This window comes from Callorhinchus milii, unplaced genomic scaffold, assembly GCF_018977255.1.
Source record: "Callorhinchus milii isolate IMCB2004 unplaced genomic scaffold, IMCB_Cmil_1.0 Scaffold1, whole genome shotgun sequence".
Lineage (NCBI taxonomy): Eukaryota > Metazoa > Chordata > Chondrichthyes > Chimaeriformes > Callorhinchidae > Callorhinchus > Callorhinchus milii.
The window spans coordinates 67,503,113-67,524,831 of NW_024704742.1; the positions used below are offsets into that span (position 1 = coordinate 67,503,113).

The 21,719-nt window shown below is 43.0% G+C and overlaps 1 protein-coding gene across 4 annotated transcripts in view; it reads right to left on the bottom strand.

Moving 5' to 3' along the window:
- fgfrl1a (fibroblast growth factor receptor like 1a) overlaps positions 1–20,390 on the bottom strand; it is a 161,132-nt gene extending 140,742 nt beyond the window's left edge. For 2 of the 4 annotated variants that reach the window (XM_042343409.1, XM_042343394.1), the window contains exons 1-2: positions 17,405–17,536; positions 16,854–16,968 (exon numbers count right to left, since the gene is read on the bottom strand). In XM_042343409.1, coding sequence (XP_042199343.1) covers positions 16,854–16,968; positions 17,405–17,410 — 121 coding nt within the window. In that variant the 5' untranslated portion in view covers positions 17,411–17,536. Of the gene's footprint in view, positions 1–16,853; positions 16,969–17,404; positions 17,537–18,744; positions 19,017–20,049 lie in introns of those variants that run through there. The other 2 variants (XM_042343400.1, XM_042343404.1) reach the window with 2 other exon arrangements.
- Positions 20,391–21,719: the final 1,329 nt, after the last annotated feature.

The following is a 21,719-nucleotide window of genomic DNA, read 5'->3' on the forward strand; positions in this document are numbered from 1 at the left end:
TCTTGCTTTGTGTCCAACCCCAACTACTGTAGATCGCTCTGTAAATGGTGCATGAAGGGCGCTATATAAGTGCAAGTTGTTGTTTAGTTGCAAATAAACATCTTACAAGCTTGCTTAATGCCTGCTCCCAGTTAGTTACCTCTCGCTGGTTCTATCCTGGTGCATTTCAAGCTCCTCCTACAGCTTTATCCCTCTCCCTCTAAAACAACACAGACTGACTGTCTCCAGGAGTGTCCATCACAGGATACGGGGAGGAATATATCACTGTAACACACGGAATCATAACATGCACACGTCAAAGGAGAACTCTGGTTAAGAGCAGCAGAGTGATGCAGAATAACAGACTCAGCTCCATTCAGACTGCTTCAGATAAAAAAATTATTGAGAGACGGGGAAAAATTGCTTACAGACTAGACTTTAGACTTAACCTCCATGTTTGGTCAATTTCACTAGGAATTCTCCAGTCTGACAAGATAAACTCTGAGCCCATTAGTTTAGTCAGCCTTGTTTTTTTAACAGTGTGGTGTTAAACTGAGTGGGGGTGGGAGGAGTGCAGGAATTAAACTTAGTCTCAGAATAGTTGTATGCATGTGTGTGTGGCAGGAGGGCGGGAGAGGGGGAGCTAAGGTTACTGGTTACTCTTACACAATAACAACAATTTGCATTTATATATGGCTTTGCCTAAAATGTAAGGCCCACAGACTATGTCTTTAGTTAACCAGCTGCCATACTTGCTTGTATAATACACGATCAATACAGTTTATAATTTAGCCTGTGAAGCACTTCATGGCTGTCTGTGGGGCCACTGCTGTGCGCGTATTGGTTTTTGTGTTTCGCCCACAAGATACAGTCAATCCACTGTACAGTATATTATGTGAAACGCTTTGAGGCGTCTGGACGATGTGATAAGGTGCTATATCAAATACAAGGATTATTATTATTAATTCTCAACCACGTGTACATCTCTGGGTCCCCCCAATCTTCACTCACTCGCAAGCTGTAGTGTTTCAAGAACTCTGGGTTTGACCACAACGGGTTTATTTTCCGGCCTTGAACATTCCTTCGTCTCAACATTGTGCATTCACCAAAGACTCGGAGCCCTGCCACAAAACAGCCTTTGCAATTGAAGCTTCATACCCCAGGAGTACTGGCAATCAGAGGCCAAGGCAGACCTCAACTCACCAACACATATTGCAATGAGTTCTCGGCTCTGAGTCAAGCACATTTTTTTTTGTGTGTGGTGACTTTACTTGCCAGAACCAATTCGGAGGCAGAGCAATGTGAACTCATGGGATATACTGTCAACCTCAGCTGTGCTGTGTATTTCCCCAAGTAAAGTTGGACACAATTGAACGTGTTGCTATAAAAAGCCCCTTCAGTTCCACTGATGAAGTAGAGCAGTAACCGAGCCAATTCGGCTCCAAACCTTCTCCACACTCACCCCGATCCAGGAACTGGGGACTGGCTGCCATTCTCTACCCAGCCGCATCTTACTGCTGTTTGTACAAAATGCAAAGTCCAGTTAATACTGAACTCCGTGGTCATCTGCACCAATCTCTGCACACGCCCATCACCCCAATCCTCACCAGGCTCCATACCCCTTGATATCCTTACCTAACAAAAAGTTATATTTATATTGCACCTTTCACATCATTGGGGCTCCTCAAAGTACTTTACATCTCCATCAATGTAGAGACCCCCTCCCTCCCATCACCCCCCCCCGGATGAATATTGCAGCAGCGGTTTATTGTGGTGCTGCCGAACTATGGGTGTTATATATCTGTGCCTCATGAATGAAAGTTTACGTCAGAATTACACCACAAGACACAAAAGAAAGCCTTTGGCACAATTTAGGGGACACTGCACTGCAGTGTGAGCAAAGAACAGCCCATAACAGGCAAACCAAGGATTGCAAGAAAACCGCAACAGGCTTTCTTTATAGCATGTACAAGAAAAGCACATTCCTACACACCACACTAAGCTATTGGGCCGTCTTTAGCTCCGCTTTACTCTGAGCAAATTCCACCTCATGGCTGTTTTTTTGACACATTGCTGCGTGCGAATTGGCTGCCGGGTTAATTCTGAAGCTTTTTTCTTTCTGTAAATTCATAAGAACAAACACTGTACTCCACCGAAGCACTAAGAAAATAGTGTGGCTTAGACCTTGCAGGAATTTGTTCCTCCCCTTTCCTCTCCACCCCCAACTGCACCCTACCAACCACAAATATAATAATAATAATAACCCTTTGATAAAGCGCCTTATCATATCGTCGAGATGTTTCAAAGTGCTTCACAGGATATACATGAGGTGGATTGTCTGTATTTTGTGGACGCAACGCGACAGCCAATTGCACACAGCAGTGTCCCACGAACCGTCACGGAGTGAGTCACCAATTTTATTTTCAAGGGATTGTTGGCCAGTACACCAGGAAAGAGAAACTCCCTTCTCTTTTTGAATAATGTCATGGGATCTTTAACGTCCACCTGGACGGGCAGATGGGACGTTGGTTTAACATCTCATACAAATATGGTGTATTTATATTTCATTTTTATTTGCCAATTAAACACGGAGTATTCTGCAAGACAAGTATGTATCTTTGCTTCTCGCCAACCCGCCCCTAATACTCTCTGGAATTAAGTCAGCAAGGTGCGTCCCTCTGGGGAGAGAGTGCGCATTCCAGACACAGGGATATTTCTGTGCATACGTGACACACACATGTGGAACGCTCAGTCTCTTTTAAGTACAGTCATGGGTTTCCACTCTTGTCACAATCCCGTCTGAAAAGCATTATGCATTTCATTCAGCAGGTACGGTAGGTGCAGCAGGCATGATGACAAAGGGTTCTCTGCACGTGTGCTAAGCTAGAACACATCACTGAAGCACACTGTTAATAGGAGACTGATCACAGGCCACTTATTTTATCCCCATCTCAGTGGAGAATTTGCTAAAGTAAATAAATACTCAGCGCGGCACGTTATAAAATGAAAATCCCTGTAATAAAACCCGCATACGTTTCAGCTTCCTTTACCACCCCAACAAAGCACACCGTATATAGAACCGCCTACGCACCCAAATAAATACAGAAAATACCTGGCAATCCACTATAGGTCAATGGGTGTCTGAGACATTAACCCTTCACCTGAAAACACATGTCTGCTTGGCTGCACTGCACTTCACAGGTGTCAGCCTTGCTCAGCAGTTGCACTCTCGCCTTTGAGTCGGAAGGTTGTGATTTCAAGCCTCACGTCGGGACTTGAACTCACATAGTCTAAGCTGAAACTCCAATGTAGTGCTGGGGATGTGTTGCATTGCAAAGAGAAGTGAGTTTCTCTCTCCCGGTGTCCTGGCCAACAAATCCCACAAATAAAATTATTCAATCACTTGATAGATGTTTGTGGGACATGTTGTGTGCAAACTAGCTGTTGCGTTTGCTTACAAGTATACAGATATGGTTTTACAGTAAAATCCTGTGAAGCGCTCTGAAACAATAATGGTGCGGTAAGGCACTGTATCAAAAAAATGTCCTTTGGTTAATTTCACAAGACTGGCTCAGATGAAGAGACCCTTTGATCAATTTGATCTCACTAACCCTACCGTGCTCCCATCACAGTATTGAGGTGTTTCTTAAATGATTCCAGCATCCTGCCCTCAACCACCCTTTCTGGTAACCTGTTCCAGTCATCAGCTACCCTGTGTGAAGAAATATTTCCTGATGTCTGACAATCTGATGTCTGTTACAACCTTAAACCTGTGCCACTACCTCCACTCGGCTAGCTCCGGCTTCCTGTTTTTCCTCATGCCCTCCATTGGTGGCCGTACTTTCAACCACTATTCCAGGAAACTCTGGAACTCTCTCCCTCAATCTCCCCACTTGCCCCCTCCATCCCCAACTTCAAATCCTGCCTAAAGACCTTGCTTTTTGATGGTGCTTATGGTCACTCCCCCTTCCCTCTCCCCCTGGCTCGGGGTCAGACTCAGCCACTGTAAAGCGCTCCAGGACACTACCCCACATGAAAGGTGATATATAAATGCAAGTTGTTGTTGTACTGTTCACAGATCGAGGGGCCTGACGGAGAGGGTTCGGAGGAGGGGAGAACTGATGGTGGGTTGAAGGGACAGATCTGAGAATAGGCCCAGGGTGGGGAGGCGGAATCTGAAGCCAAGTCTAAGGGAATAAGTCTGGGGAGGATAATGAGACGAAATTCTGTGTCACGCCCAATGTGACTGACATATGCTCACATTACACGGTGGGAATGGCATGGCTTCTTCCCATAGACAACCGCTCAAGGCCATATGTCCACCACCCAATCCACTGAAACACGGGGATTAACAATAAAAATATTTCATAGTTTCTATCCATCAGCATTGAAACAGCTGGGTCCCAAACCTCTCTCAGACGCACAGCGCTTCTGAAATCTATGAGTTTTCCCAGCTGCAGAGTGAGATGGATCAAGCAGCTCGGTCACACACTCGGGAATAAGAAAGCCAGAGCCTATACTGGGGGGAAGAAAGCCCAGCCAGCGAGTACAGCCTAATAGCTTTCTGAAGAGGTGCCTTTACTATGTCCCAAAGAAAAATGATCAATGATCACCGTCAGTTTAACGGAGTTTTCTTGATGATAAAAGATGATAAAATGTGCCCGGGCTGACGTTAATTGACAAGGAGAACGAATGGAAAACAGTAAACCTGCCCCCTGAAAACTCCCAGGTTGTGTTGCAATATCTCATTTGTAAAGTGACAGCAAGCACAGCTGGAGCCGGCCGGCATATCTTTCATCAAAGGCCATTCCCGCTGGAGAATCAGGCCAGTCCTCGCTGGGGATCTGACCTGTTATTGCAGAGGCCTCTGATGGAGGGGTGGCTGTGTGCATACCTCTGACCTGACCTCTGCTCCCTTCCCCCTTGCCCTCCTTCCCCTTCCTCTCTCTCTCCCCCCCCCCAACCCTCCCCGCCGCCACCAGCTAACCCAGTTGTAGCCTAGTGAGATGGCGGCACAAACCAGCCAAAGGCAAACAAATTTGACACCCCCCTCCCCACTCCCCATTTTCCCTGGCCTTTTTTGGGGTGTGGGGGGATTTGAAACGTGTCACTTCATAAGTAGTTCAAATCTCGCTGGTAAACTCCTGCATACCATTGCCGGCTTTAAATCTGGCTCATTTTACCACAAATGTTACTTGTTGTTCATAACAGTAATAATCCTGGCATTTGATAGAGCACCCTTCATGTCGAGAGGGTGGGATTTCCTGTATATAAATCTTTGCCCTGTGTCCAGTCTCCTTAATAATAATAATATTTGGATTTGATACAGTGCATCATCACGTCATTGCTTCACAGAATATATTGTAAAGTGGAATGACTGTATATTTTGTGGGGAATGAACATCAAGGTGTTGTGCAACATAACCAAAGAGAGTTTATAAGGGGCAGGTTTAGTATTTTCCGTTCATTCTCCTTATCAATTAATGTCAATTAATAAAAGCGTAGTGACTGTGCGTTTTGTAGGTGAAACACCTACTTTAATACCAGTAACCATGTTAAATTGCATGCCCTCTGAAAGCCAGTTTGCAACATCAAAGGCCTTTCAACTTTAAAAATTAGCACAGATTTAAGATCCCGATTCTTTCTTGGGACTGATCATACATTCCCATTCTCCCCTCAATATTTCTCCATGTCGTTCCTGCTTAGATCCTGGAAAGGCAATAGCAACTAACCAGGGAACTGGCCATCTCGTCAATTTTAGAGCTAAGCTGTTTACATAAGGCATTGCCTCATTTTTTTTGCCCTTGGGGGAAGGTCAACATATGTCTATAGAAATAACTAAGCCTGGCTCAGTTGGTAGCACTCTCGTCTCTGAATCAAAAGGTTGTGGGTTCAAGCCCCAAAGTCAGGAATTTGAACTCACAGCTCCAACGCAGTGCTGGGACTCAGAGAGCTGGATTGTCAGAGGTGCAGTCCTTTGAATGAGATGTAAATCAAGGTCCTGTCTACTCAGGTAGACATTAAAGATCCCATCACACTACTCGAAAAGAGAAAAGAGTTTCTCCTGGTGTCCTGGCCAACAGATCCCCAGATAAAATTCACCTCATGGCTGTTTGTGGGACATTGCTGTTTTGCAAACTGATGGCAGTGTTCACAGTCACTACACTTTCCAATAAATTCTGTGAAGCACTTTGAGAAGCCTTGCTGACTCGAAGATGCTGTAAAGTGCAAGGATTATTATTATAAATCAATTAATCAAATATTTTGCACTTGTTCATGCGAATGTCATTGTTCATGCGAATGCCAGAGCTATCTTCAATTCTTAAGATGAGTAATTAAATACAATACAGTTTACATCTTTATAGCACCTTTCATGTAGGGAGGGCTTCTCAAAGCACTTGTCACTGCTGGATGGGGATCTGAGCTGGGGGGAGGGGGGGGCTGGTGGGGAATGATGATCAAAAACACAATCAAACATCTTGAGAAAGGCCTTGAAAAAGGACAGAGAGGGAAAAAGTCTGAGGGACTCCAGGGTGGAGTCCCAGAGAGTGGGGCAGAATGGTTGAAACCCCAACCACCGATGAAGGAGCGGAGAGCGCAGGGGAGCATAAAACAGGCCATGTTCGTGAAGCAAAGGGAGCGGTCAGGTCGACGTGGAACACGTTTTGCACTTACAGTAGCTACAGAGGTTCCACATGACAGACGCGGTTTAATTGCCCCAAATATCATCTCAGAAAAGAGCCCCCCACCCCACCACTGATAGGAGGCCTGCTCCTCTATATACTGCATTCTTAGATATTATTTCTTAAAATAATCTAATTACATAGATCTATTTTAGGAAATCATATCTTGGGATACAGTATATAGTTTGGGACATAACATGTTGATGCGAATGCCATGATGGCAGAAGACGAATTGGATGAACCTTGGTCTTCTTTCATCTAGCAATTCCTATGTTCTTATGTACAGTTTGTATCTGACACATTAATATCCAGGCAGCCTCAGTGCCGCATTCCCAATTGGTGCCAAATTTAGGGAGGGTTTCTGCTGGCTACGGATTTGAGAACTGGATTTTGAGGCGGAGCTGAGCTGATCCCCCAACTCATTTCATCTAGAACTGTTCGCAGCTGCTGAAGCAAGGAGACCGTTGTCCCATCTGCCCACCAGGCCGGATTTGCAGCCAGTTCGCAGAGGTGAAAGAACAGTGATCTAATCGATCATACCACCCAGTTCCTGTGAAATAAGTAATAATGATAATAATCCTTGCATTTGATAGAGCGCCTTATCATGTCCTCGAGACATCTCAAAATGCTTCACAGGATATACTGTAAACTGGATTGACTGTGATTCTGTGGGCAAACAAAGCAGCCAGGTTGTGCGTAGCATATCCCATAACCAGCCATGGAGTGAGTGACCAATTTTATCTGGGGGTCTGTTGGTCAGAACACCTGGAGGGAGAAACTCCCTTCTCTTTTACGTTCACCTGAACAGGCAGACAGGACCTCGGTTTTACGTTTCATCCGAAAGACGGTACCTCTGACAACGCAACACCCTCCCCCCGGATTAGATTGAAGCGTCATTTTAAGACTATGCGAGTTCAAGTCCCGGCGTGGAGCCTAAACCCACAACCTTCTAACTCAGTGCTACCACTGAGCCAGGCTGACACAAAGTAAATAAAAAAAGCACGCCAACTAAGATTTGAAATTCCACCAAGCCCTTGCCTCCAAGATTAGTTTTACCCAACATTTTAGATTTGCACATATTAAACTCAGTCTTAATTTGGAAGCTGGTGTTTCTCAATGGTCGTTTCTCTGATTCCTAAGGACTGCTGAGCCACAGGGTAGAGGCTCTGTGAACTGTAACAGGCACGAAAGTGCTGAAAGGATTATAGAAAGCGAGGGGGGGGGAAAGGGGGAGGAAGACATTTTTTATCAAGATCACAAATGCTCACATTACCTCTGCAGAAAATTTGTGTATTTTACATAGGAAGTGAGTGGTTCCAGCAGCTGCTCCCAGTGCTTAGATTCACAAAACCATGTTACTTAACCATTGCATGTTTCCAGTATTTGCTGGCATCGACATTCCTCAGTTAATTCATTTGAGCTGGTATCATGTTTCCTCCACAGCCATCCACTCAGCACTAGGGTGGTGAACCATGACTTCCAATGGAGGCCGGGGCAAGGGGAGGGGGGGCTGGGGGGGACTAGCCATCCCTTGTGCTGTCTTTCCCAATAAAACGCAGCAAGATTTCTGTCTCGTTAAGCGCCATCGCTTGTTCCTTTCGATAAATCAATGAAAAGCAGCTTCAGTCCAGTGGAGTTCCATAACGTGGATAGTAGAGTAGAAAACCTACGTATGTGTGTGTGGGGGGGGATTTCAAAAAGCTATACTGGGTATGATCTGGCTCAGTTAGTTGAACTCTTAACTCGGAGTCAACAGGTTGTGGGCTCAAGCCCTATATCAGGAATTGAAACCCATATAGTCTAGGCTGATATTCTGAAGCAATGCTGGGCGTGTGCTTCATTGTCGGAAGTGCCGTCCTTCAGATGAAACGTTAAAACCATCTGCCCGTTCAGATGGACATTAACGATCCTGTACGTTATTCGAAAAGAGGAGTTTCTTCCGGTGTCTTGGGCATCAAAACCCAAATAAAAATTGGGCATTCACTTTTGCTCTTTGTAGCTATCTGTGCTCAAACTGACTATCGCGTTTGCCTGCAAAATACAGTCACCACACATTTCAGTAAAATCCTGTGAAGTGTTCTTAAAATCAGCCTCATTTTAAAGTAGGAGAGATATGTAATGTTATAAGAAGCCTTTTAAAATACACATCCTCCAAAAGCCACTTTGGGGTGGCAGGTGGACTTTCGGGAGCCTTTTAAACAACAAACAACAATAATTTGCATTTATATTACATCTTTCACACGGGGCAGCGTCTCGGAACTCTTAACAGGCACGGAGCCTGACGCCAAGCCGTGGGGAGGAAGGAGGGGACTGTAAGCACGGTCAAAGAGAAAGGTCTTCAAGCGTAATCTAAAAGAAGGAGCACAGCAGAGGGATTGAAGAGAGAGATAAAGACATATAGAGAAACGGGCAGGGAGTTCGAGAGGGTGGGGGCAAAGTGGCTGAAGCCTTGGCCTTGTTTGAGCAAGAAGCTTTGTGACCTCCAGAGTTATTTTTTAAGTTTAGAATTTGGATTCAGATTCAGCCAACTTGTTCTGCAGTATTGCTTAATTCAGGAACAAAGCGTCATAGCTTCAACATAGGAGCAATAAAATGGGAATGTTAAGGGCAGGTGATTTCTGATCCATGATAAGAATGTGGATAACACTATCTGCACAGGTGTTCGAACGAGAACCTAGACAGAGTTTCAAAACAAAACCAAATGAATTGCTTGAAACTGAAAGGTTTTGGCATTAGTCCATGATGAAGTAATAATAATAATAATCTTTGTATTTGATATAGAGCCATATCACATCGTCCAGACAGGACCTCAGTTTAACATCTCACCTAAAGGATAGCACCTCTTACAATACAACACCCCCCAGCACTACATTGGAGTGTTATCCTAGACTATGTGAGTTCAAGTCGCGACATGGGGCTTGAACCCATAACCTTCTAACTCAGAGATGAGAGTGTTACCACTGAACTAAGCTGACACCTGAGTTCCTCCTTGCTGTGCTCCTTTAGTATGGTTTCCGCTAGCAATCCTAAAGCTGTGCCCTCTTTTGTCACCCATTTCACCCGACCTTTCCTTCCTCCCCCAAAGAAAATGTCTTTCGTTTGCCATCTTTAGAGCAAAGGAATTTGTCCTTGTTCATATGACACTTTTACAGGGGAGATTTCTGCCAGATCAGTTCCTGCAATAGCCTCCTCCCGGCATTCAATTCAGATGCCACCATGTTTGGTCATCTGGGAACATCCAGGAAGATACAACAGCAACAACTTGCATTTCTCATGCACTTCACAGGGCGATTGTCTCGGAGTGCTGAACAGTGGCGGAGTTTGACACCGAGTCAGGGAGAAGGCAAAAACTTCAGCGATATGACTTTTATGTTGTAATCGGATGTTAAGATCCTCACTCCAGTGTTTAAATCCCTCCACACCTTGGGATCACCCCTATCTCTCCAACCTCCTCTCTCCTCACAGCATTCCACTCTACTGGCTCCGGCTCTGCGACACTGCCTGGCATGGAGTGCGCTGTATAAATGTAAGTTGTTGTTTTTGTTGCTCTTAAGTTAAACTTAATGTGGAGCAACTAAATATAGGGAAGGGGAGGAAGACAATATATGCAACCTGTAGACAACGATTCTTTGGGTTACAAACCAGATGGATTTACTTTTTTTGCAAAATAAAAAGACAATCTCCTTTTAAACCAACACACTGACTGCTGCATGTACCCATGTTAAAAGGGGGTGGGGGGGTGGAGAAGCAAAATAATTGATGATCTGAAAGAGAGGAATGGAGTGGGAGCTAAAATGAGTGTCAGGCTGGTTCGGTGGTAGCACTCTCGCCTCTCCACATCGGGATTTGAACTCACAAAGTCTAAGCTGACACTCCAATGTAGTGCTGGGGGTGTATTTCATTGTCACAGGTGCCGTTCTTCGAATGAAACATTAAACTGAGGATCCCGTCTGCCTGTTCAAGTAGACGTTAAAGATCCCATGGCACTATTTGAAAAGAGAAGGGAGTTTCTCCCAATGATGGTGTCCTGGCCAAAAATCCTCCCCAAATAAAATTGGCCATTTGTTTCATGGCTGTTCGTGGAACATTGCTGTGCGCAATTCGGCTGCCATGTTTGTCTACAAATACACACAGTCACTCCATTTTCACAGTAATGAACCAATTGAACAGCAGTGTCCCACAAACAGTCGTGGATTGAGCGATTTGCCCACAAAATACAGTCTCTACACTTTACAGTAAATCCTGTGAAGCGCTTTGAGATGTTTTGAAGACGTGATAAGGCGCTATACCAAATCCAAGGATTATTATTTTTATTATTATTATAGTAAATCCTGTGAAGCGCTTTGAAACATTCTTCCAACATGATAAGGTGCTTTACCAAATGCAAGGATTATTATTATCATAATAAAATCATCCATCCATTCATTCACAAAAGGTGAGGTTTGAATCCCAGAACCGTGTCAATTTCACCCAGCTGTTTCTGCCCTTGCTACACACGTCACTTGGAAAATCCTGGCATCAGATCCCACTTAATTAAACCTTCATCTACTTCTTTGATAAATCATCGGAAATAATACTAATAATCCTTGCATCTGACTTATTCCAGACGTCTTAAAGTACTTCACAGAATATACTGTAAAGTGAATAATAAATATCACATCGTTGAGACATCTCACTGTAAGGTGAATTGACTGTATATTTTGTGGGCAAAGCGTGGCAGCCAATTGCACACAGAAGTGTCCCACAAACAGTCATGGATTGAGTGACAATTTTTTTTAAAATGACCGGAAATAAAAAAAACTTTTGAGGCAGCTAGGATCCAATTCCCGTATTATATATATATATATATATATATACACACACACATTAGGATTTCACAGGATTGACAGCTTGTGCTAGTACAGAAGGAGGTTGTACAATGCGAGTGGTGATTTATCAATGCTCCTTATAATTATTTAATTGTTCTCGCTAAACGGAGTCAAAACTTTGCAAACATCGCCTGTTGTCAAAGAAAAAAGGTGTCGTAATGCATTTCTCTTCCCAGGACAGTAATTTATGTAAATCCCTTGTTTTTTTTCCCCTTGGGGCTGGGGAGAGGGGGCAAACTGTGGTCATAAACTTGGGAACAGGTTAAGAAGAGAAAGGTTTTAGTTATTAGCGAGTTGAACAGGGAGTAATCTCTCTTTCTATTCTCATAGGATTTCTTCCTTTAAGTTGTTTGCCTTCCCTGGAGCTTGAATTTTTTTTCCAAAAAATCTCTATTCACTTTTCACAGATAGTTTAAAAATTGCAATTTTTACATTATATATATTAAAAAAGAAATAATAAATGTGTTTAATTTCACACAGGTGTCACAATCTCACTCACACTGTAAGTGTGTGCATCATCCTATGTGGAAAGACAATAGACTTGCTATAATGTAAAGATTATTATTGTATTATTACTGCTAATATTCCTTCCACATGATTTTTTNCAGATCCAAATCAGTAGAGAAGTAAGTTTGACCCTCCTCCCCCAGAAAAAAATGGGTCTAAAGTGAGCAATCGAATGGGTTTGATCCATGAAATTATCTATCAAAGTCACACACTCACTTGTATCTATGTTGTATGTATCTATCTGTTCCTGTCACTAATTTGTAAAACCTAACAAGAGTCTAAATAAACTTGGAATCTGGGTTGTTTTTAGGGGAGTTTTGTCTCTTAATTATTTTTTCACATATAAATAAAAATTTTAAAAAATTAAAAATAAGAAATTCACCACCTCTTATTTGTGTTTGTCACACGTGAAAAAGCAGCGACACTCTGATCTGGGCAAGTTTCGATACAAACTTTGAAATAATATATTTTTTAAAAAGGTTTAACCCTGAAAATAACTATTTTGCTAATAAAAGACAAGTTGCATTTGCTAATGTTTAATTTTCACATTGCAAATTAACAAGAAAAATAGCAAATGTGCAATTAATATACTGTACAATAAATATTTGTAAATAGTGAATAGATGAATTTAAGATCTGGGAGACTGATCTCTCTCTCTCTCTCTCCCCTGTGGGCAGTTCTGAAAACTTTCCCTGGAGTTTCTCTCCCTGTCTCTCTCTCTCTCTGCCCAGAGCAGAGCAGTGCCCTTTTGGTTAGGTTTTATTGCTCACGATCCATCAAAATTTGTCAAGATAAACAAACAGATCGCTTCACCTGCTGAGCGACAAACTCCTCTCAATTAAAGTTCAAACCAGCCTCCCTTCCCACCCCTCTTCTTGTGTCCCATAATCGACATCTGCTTTGGTATTTGGTCAATGGGATTGGGGGATTTGTAACATCACCCTACCTCCTAATGTCAGATTCAATCAGATTTCACCCACAAAATACACAGTAAATCCACTTACAATATATTCTGTGAAGCGCTTTGAGACGTCTCAACAACGTGATTAGGTTCTATATCAAATGCAAGAATTGATATTATATTATAATATTATAGATAATGAATCGTGGGGAACATCTCATTATTTAATTCCCAGGCTTTTTAAAAAAAACTTCCACCACTTTTAAAATAGTTTTTCAAAAAATAACTATGGTGTTATATACAAAGATATATACTGTACTAAAAAAAAGTCAGGTTTATAATATTTGATTTAAGGGTAAAAGTAAAGTTCCAAGAGACCTGAAGACAGTTTACATGACACCAAATGATCTATCAAAACACTTGTGCGGTTGGTTCCATATAATAAGGCTAAGATGAACCTTTAACAACAACAACAATGTACATTTATATAGCACCTGCCCCATGCAGGGTAGTGTCCCACAGCACTTTGGACGAGAGAGCCCTAGGCGATTTACAAGGTATCGCAACACCGTTTGCAAAAATAATAAGAAAGTGAATGCCAAACAGGAAATTGTTATTAATAGTCATAATAATAATTCTCGCTCTTTTTCATGTCTCAATAGGATCAGAATTTTGCTGTGCATTGTAAATATTAATAATCCCTTTGAAAAAATTATAATTTGCTCACTCAATCCACGAAATCGGTCACTCACTTCCTGACTGTTTTTTGGGACACTGCTGTGTGCAATTGGCTGCTGCATTTCACCCACAAAATATACAGTCAATTCACCTTACAGTGAGATGTCTCAACGATGTGATATTTATTATTTGTTGGGGGAAAGTGACTCAACAGCCATGACCAGTGTTATCCGGGAGGAGTGGGGGGATTGCTGGCCAGAGCCCCCGGAGAAACATCCTCCTCAACTTTAGCCAACTATAGTTATAGATCTGTGTCACAGACTCCATGTCTTTGCTCCACTCCCCTCTTATTTGGAAACCAAACGTCTATTATTCTGACCTGCACCAAAAATTGTTGCAAATTATCAGGTGGAGGCGTCCCAATGTCTCAGTCAAAGACTCTGCAAAATTTCTGCATAGGAACTCAAAACTGCCCTTTCCCCAACCCCTGTCCCTCCAAAACCCTGCAAGAAAACCACATTTTGGTGGCTTTCTTTGCCCCCAGACCTAACTAGGAGAATCAAAAGTTAACCCTGTTGGAATTCGCTGACTACTAGTAAGCAGCCTTTCGTTCTTTAATGCACCTCTCTTTCTGTCCATCTGTCTCAAGTTCTAAGCAGTGTCGCCTCTGTTGTTTGTTCTGCTCTTTACAAAGGAGGGTAATGATGGGAATCAAATGCAGTCGATTTCCTGCACAGTAATTTGTATCTCTCCCCCCCACCCCCACCACCACAAAAAAGTAACTTAAGTCAAATCAAAACAAATGGAAACTTCATCTCCCACCACTCCCACCTCCCAAATCCAATAAATACACCCTTACACAGTCCTTCCGGACCGAGACTCATCATCATTTAATGAGCAAGGCATCAGACACGGGACCTTGTTAATGTTCCGTGGAAATTAATCATTATCATCACAAAGGGAAAAATAAACTTTCGGGTCTTAACTTTTCTGCCAAGTTTCAGAAGACACTGTTCTCTCTTGTGTTACGCAATAAATACACACAGCACTCTCGCAAGGAACTTACTTTAACAATTCACCTTCCCCACCTTTCCCCACCACTCCTTCTTCCCCTCAATTTATAACAATATAATAATCCTTGCATTTGATGTAGCGCCTTTACATGTCAGTGAGACATCTCAAAGCACTTCACAGAATATACTGTAAAATGGATTGACTGTGTATTTTGTGGGCGAAACACGGCAGACAATTGTGCATAGCAGTGTCCCACAAACAACAATCTTGGATTGAGTGACCAAATTATTATTATTTTGTGTGCGAAGCATGGCAGCCAATTGAACGCAGCAATTTATAAGATAATTACAATTACAAAATTAAGATTTTGATTAATTTAAGATTTCCCCCAACCCCCCCATCTCTCTCTCTAACACTGGTGAAGTGGCCTCTAGTAAATTGACTGGATTCTCTCCGGGGAGACATGGCGGGTAAAAAAAATGTTGAAATCATTCAATTAAATCATTATGTTTGCTATCTGTCAGCTCTTTTTTGTGTGTGTGCTTTAAATTGGGCACAATAGTCACATTATGCAATCAACACAGACAACACAGAGCAAAAAAAGAGCAACAGAAAATCACATCCGATCTTTGTTAAAGACAGGAAATGTTGAGGCAATTATTTTCCGACTGCAATCAATAAGTAGCCTGGAGAATATTAAGACAATCCACAAAATGTGAATGTGTTCCTGCTTGTTTTGCTCATCGTGACCCAAAGGAGAATCTTACTATATGACCCTGAAACTGTACAAAGTCCTTTTTAGACCATCACGTTTCACTACAAAATACAGTCAATTCACTTTACAGTATATTTTGTAAAGCGCTTTGAGACATTTCAATGACCTGATAAGGCGCTGTATCAAATGCAAGGATTATTATTATCGCGCTTTAAGAGAGCACCAGAAACCACAGCGACTGACGGAGTGACTGAGTGTTACATTCATTTTACATAGAGGTGTGACTATGATAAGGGAAGGAGGGAGTGATTAATTGAGGCAAACTGCAGTTAACATTTTGCAAATAAATAAACCCTGGGTCAGCCCTTTTCGAACCCTCACACCGCTTTCCGTGAGACAGGGCGTATTTTATTCCAAATTAATAGTAATAAAACATAGATTACTATATATGTAATATGTGTAAATATAAATGTAAATGTAAAATTTATATATGTAAACATATATGTGAATATAAAGTTTATTTTTGAAAAAAATAAACTTTTTTTTAAAAGGGGATTTTTATCCCCAAATTTCTGATCTGATGCGAACTACAATTGCAATCAAGAATAGAGTTAAATCTTAACTGAGTTCAGCATCTTCAACGTGGTGATTTCTTTCCCCCCAACCCCACCAATAACTCAGTTAAAACTGACCACTCGAAAAAGCATCTGGATTTAATGATTGGGGGAAATATATGAATACGGATTTTTTTTTGGGGGGGGGGAGAGAGAGAGGGGGGGGAAGAATGCAGACCCCTCTTGCTACTAAGAGGAGTGTAAATCGATGTGTGTGTGTTTGCATTTCTACTGGGGGAATGTACAAACTGGGGGAGAGAGGGAGGGATTGCACAAGAGAGAGAGAGAGAGAGAGAAAGAGTTTTCCTGCCAGCAGGAATGTGACTGTTTTCTTTCCCTATGGTTTGAGAAGTGGAGGCAACCTGATATTTTTTACACACAAACTATACAGTGCACATGAACAGGCAGTCAGTCAGTCTAGCGGTTCGGCAATCCTGCATTCTCAGTGGGGTCAGCACAACTGAGCTCTGCCTGCAATGCAATTGAGCCAACAAACTGTGGACAGTGGGAATCTTTGCAAAGCTCATTGCTGGGGGCTGTTTAACGTGTATGGGAAGAGATGGGTAAATAAGCGGTGGGGTGGGTGGGGGGGGGGGTGGGGTAGATATTAAACCACTGTTTAGTTACTACAGTTGACCAGACAGATGTTGACCACCCCAGTTTTGGGAGGTGCACACTCCTCAAATAAACTGCAACAGAAAAAAAAATTCATTCGGATCTTATCTTCAACCATTATTTTTTTGTTGCTTTACCAGTTAAAAGTCTCAACCGTTTCCCCCCCCCCACCCCTCTCCCCATGTCACTCTTAACTCATACCCCCAAAGCACATAAGTTTGCTCTATGTGTGTGTGTGAGAGGAGAGAGAGAGTTTGTGTGTAAAAGAAGTCTAACTTACCTCTGGCTGCACTTGAAAACGTGATGATTCCCCAAACCAAAAAAACAAGCGGTAGAAAATCCATTTTAAGTTTAAAAAGAAGCAATTTTGCTTTATATTCTCCTCGTCTTCCAACCTGGAAAGGGAAAGAGATTATATATATATATATATGCATATATATAAGAGGTTCCACTCCACACTTTTGATCTGAATCGCTTACGGTTAACAAACCGATTGCAATGAAAGTGCAACAACACTGACTGACTGCACAATATATTGCGTTGCAAAGTGAGTGCTAAATGCAAACGCTTCTTAAGTGTCTCTCGTCGTAACTCCAGACCCAAACGTGTGCAAGAAACGGCCAGTTCTACACCAGGGGAATGGGATACAGGTATCAAACGTGCAAAACATTTGATGGAAGCAGCACTTTTTTTAAAAAAAATTGCAGAACTTTGGGATGGGACTTTAACATCTAAATACCTTCACTGTTATTTTGCTGGGAAAGAATACGTCTGGGGCGCTAAACATCATTGAGAATTTGCTGAAACCCACACACCCACTCGTACACTCACCTCCATGACTTGGGGCTGTTGTGCCCCCCCCTCTCATCTGAGAATGCAGTCACTTTCAGTTTCTAAAACGTTGATCACCTGAAAATCGTGGAACCCGTCAAAAAAATATATATATCTCACCCTTTCCTGAAGCCCTACAGCACTGACACTGACACACAGGGGGTGGGTGGCCCGAGGACACCAAACAAACCCGAGCGGCCAACACACCGTGTAATTACACTGTGGTCATTAGTTGCAAATTTGCACCAAACTACTCTACAAGAGAAGCAAAAGTTTGGCTCTCAAGGGGAGGAAGAGAGAGAGAGTGTGAGTGTGTGTGTGTTTAAAAAAAACAACCCCGAGGCTGTACAAACTCATCCACGTGCGGATCAGGACTGTAGCGATTAGTTTTTGTTCCCCTGGTGTGGGTGTCCTTTTTTTTCCCACAAAAAGTACAGGAATACAACGTGAAACAGGTCCCCTCCCCGGGGGGGGGGGCGGGGGGTTAAACAATGAAGAGGTTTTATATTGTCCAATGTATATATATATATATACACGAGAGGATACAATATTAATGTTAATGTAATACACCATACATAGATATATGAGGATACAATATTAATATAATACTGTATATATACACATGACCATACAATATTAATAATACTGTGTATATATACACATGACCATACAATATTAATAATACTGTGTATATATACACATGACCATACAATATTAATAATACTGTGTATATATACACATGACCATACAATATTAATAATACTGTGTATATATACACATGACCATACAATATTAATAATACTGTGTGTATATACACATGACCATACAATATTAATAATACTGTGTATATATACACATGACCATACAATATTAATAATACTGTGTATATATACACATGACCATACAATATTAATAATACTGTGTATATACACATGACATTACAATATTAATAATACTGTGTGTATACACATGACATTACAATATTAATATAATACTGTGTGTATACATATGACATTATAATATTAATAATACTGTGTACATACACATGACCATACAATATTAATATAATACTGTGTATATACACATGACCATACAATATTAATATAATACTGTGTATATACACATGACCATACAATATTAATATAATACTGTGTATATAGACATGGAGATACAATATTAATATAATACTGTGTGTATACACATGACCATACAATATTAATAATGCTGTGTATATAGACATGGAGATACAATATTAATATGATACTGTCTACATACATACATATACATACGAGGGAATACAACATTGCAAAGCGGCGATGCTCAGTGCTGGAGCGACTCACGATAACACAGCTGCTGTGTGTGGAGCTGATCAGGAGCTCTCACGACCCTCTCCCTCTCTCCTGACACACTGTGATTTAAAGTGAATCACTGGCAGACTGCAGGGCTCTGGTGACTGTTATCAACAATTATCTAAACCCATCACATCTCAACACCTCTCCAGACCTCTCCAGCCAGGTCCCCCCCCTCTCTCTCCCTCTCTCTCTCTGCACCACCTTTTTATCAGGACTCCACTAAAAAAAAAGCGCGCAAATCAACAACAACAACCACCACCACCACAACACCACACACAACACCACACACCAAAAACATTCACATTGAAAACAAGACACAACACGTGCACTGTTAACACACTATCAAAATAGTTCAACTTCAGGCGATTCGCTTCACTGTTTCCCAGTTTGGCTCGTTACCAATTGGCAAGTTTGTAATGTTTTAATTGCCAGTATGTATCTCTGTATCACACACACACACATATATATATGTACACAGAGTGAGATCCACACCTATCGGTGTGTGTGTGAGAGAGACTAGCCCATAGAGTATGCATCTATAGTCCTGTAGCTCAGGGGTTAGAGCGCTCCCCTCACAAGCGAGAGACCCGGGTTTGATTCCCGGCCGGGCGAAACCTTGGGCAAGTTTCCTCACTCCTTGCGCCTGATAATAATCCCTCAAGAAAAAAAAACAATGATAAATTGGTCACTTCCATCCACGACTGTTTGTGGGACACTGCTGTGCGCAATTGGCTGTTGAGTTTCGCCCACAAATGTGCAGTCAATTCACTTTACAGTCTATTCTGTGAAGCGCTTTGAGACGTCGAGAAGACGTGATAAACAACAACAACAAGATTGCATTTGTACAGCGCCTTTCACGTCGGGAGGACATCCCAAGGCGCTGGACGGTGTACAGCATTTCAGACCAGAGCTGGGGTTGGAGGGGGTAAGGGAGGGGAGGGGAGGGGGTAAGGGAGGGGAGGGGGTAAGGGAGGGGAGGGGGTAAGGGAGGGGAGGGGAGGGGGTAAGGGAGGGGAGGGGGTAAGGGAGGGGAAGAGGACTATATCAAATGCGAGGATTATTATTATATTTTACCCTATGTATATCCATATCAATCAGTGTGTGTGTGTGTGTGTGAGAGAGAGGCACTAACCCATAGAGCATGTGTCTATGTATCTCACACACAAACCCACAGGGATATAATCACATGTGTACATGTATGTGTACATGTGTGTGTGTGTGTGTGTGTGAGAGAGAGAGAGGCTATAGCCCACACCTGGGCTGAATTCTCATCATAGAAACCCCTTGACCTACCTGAGACGGCTTGTGCTGTGTGAACTGGAGTGAGCCCAGTTTGCCCGGGACGTGAGGTTTCCATGTCCTCTACGTTAAACGAGTCGCATGTGTGTTAAATCCAAAGGGAAGTCGATCCACGCGTTGACTGAAGAGCAAAGCGCTTTTGCTTCCGCAACTGGCGTTTTGCAGTCACACACACACACACAGAGGAGAGGAGAGAGAGAGAGAGAGAGGAGAGAGAGAGGAAAGGAGACACAGTCTCCACTTTGGGAACTTAGCAAATAAAGTTATCTGACTACCAAGAAGGTCTTCAGCAATCCCACCGGTTATTCCCCAGTGTGTGTGGGATGGGAGTGAAGGGGTGGGGATAAAGTTCCCCCCCCCACCCCCCTCCACCCCAAAAAAAAAAGTCCACCTCCTCTGTGTCAGAGAGAGAGAGAGAGAGAGAGGTCAGTCAGTCAGTCAAGTCAGGAGAGAGGGAGTGAGAGAGGGAGAGAGGAGAGGGAGGGAGTCTGGCGATGCAGTGAGGAGCTCCGGCTGCTCCTTTCCTTGCGTCCAGTTGTTGTCGAGCTAAAAGGTGGGTGGAAAGCGCCTTATAGTCACTCCAACCCCCCACCCTAATAAATAATACCTGGGCCCTCTCTGACTGGCAGCTCCCCCCCCCCCTCCCCCCCCTCTCTGGTTTTTGTTTGGGTGGTGGGGGTTTCTTTTACGTTAAAGAAAATATTTCAGGACAGATGTGGAGGTTTGCAAACTCGAGGCTCCTGAGTTTTGTGCTGTTTCCACCCAGGAATGAATCGCCAAAGGGGTTTTGCTGAGTTCCTCCTCTCCTCTGTGTGTGAGTGAGTGAGTGTGTGTGAGTGAGTGTGTGAGTGAGTGGTGTGTGTCTGAATCACTCTCTCGCTGATCCTGTGTGTGTGTGTGTGTGTGTGTGTGAGTGAGTGAGTGTGAGTGGTGTGTGTCTGAATCACTCTCTCGCTGATCCTGTGTGTGTGTGTGTGTGTGTGTGTGTGAGTGAGTGAGTGTGAGTGGTGTGTGTCTGAATCACTCTCTCGCTGATCCTGTGTGTGTGTGTGAGTGAGTGAGTGTGAGTGTGTGAGTGAGTGTGAGTGGTGTGTGTCTGAATCACTCTCTCGCTGATCCTGTGTGTGTGTGTGTGAGTGAGTGAGTGAGTGAGTGTGAGTGAGTGTGTGAGTGAGTGTGAGTGGTGTGTGTCTGAATCACTCTCTCGCTGATCCTGTGTGTGAGTGTGAGTGACTGAGTGAGTGTGAGTGGTGTGTGTCTGAATCACTCTCTCGCTGATCCTGTGTGAGTGAGTGTGTGAGTGAGTGTGAGTGGTGTGTGTCTGAATCACTCTCTCGCTGATCCTGTGTGAGTGAGTGTGTGTGTGTGAGTGGTGTGTGTCTGAATCACTCTCTCGCTGATCCTGTGTGAGTGAGTGTGTGTGAGTGAGAGTGTGAGTGGTGTGTGTCTGAATCACTCTCTCGCTGATCCTCTGTGTGCGTGAGTGTGTTTTTTTAAAAAGAAGGAGAGCAAACACACAGCAAAGTGTAGCAGTGAGAGAGGCTGGTCTTTGTGTTTCCTGATGACAAGGGGAGGAAAGGCAAGTCAGTTTCACCAGGCAAACTTCAGGCCAATCAAAGCCGAGGTGAAACTGACAGGCACAGTTGCCTGTTGCCTCGCCAATG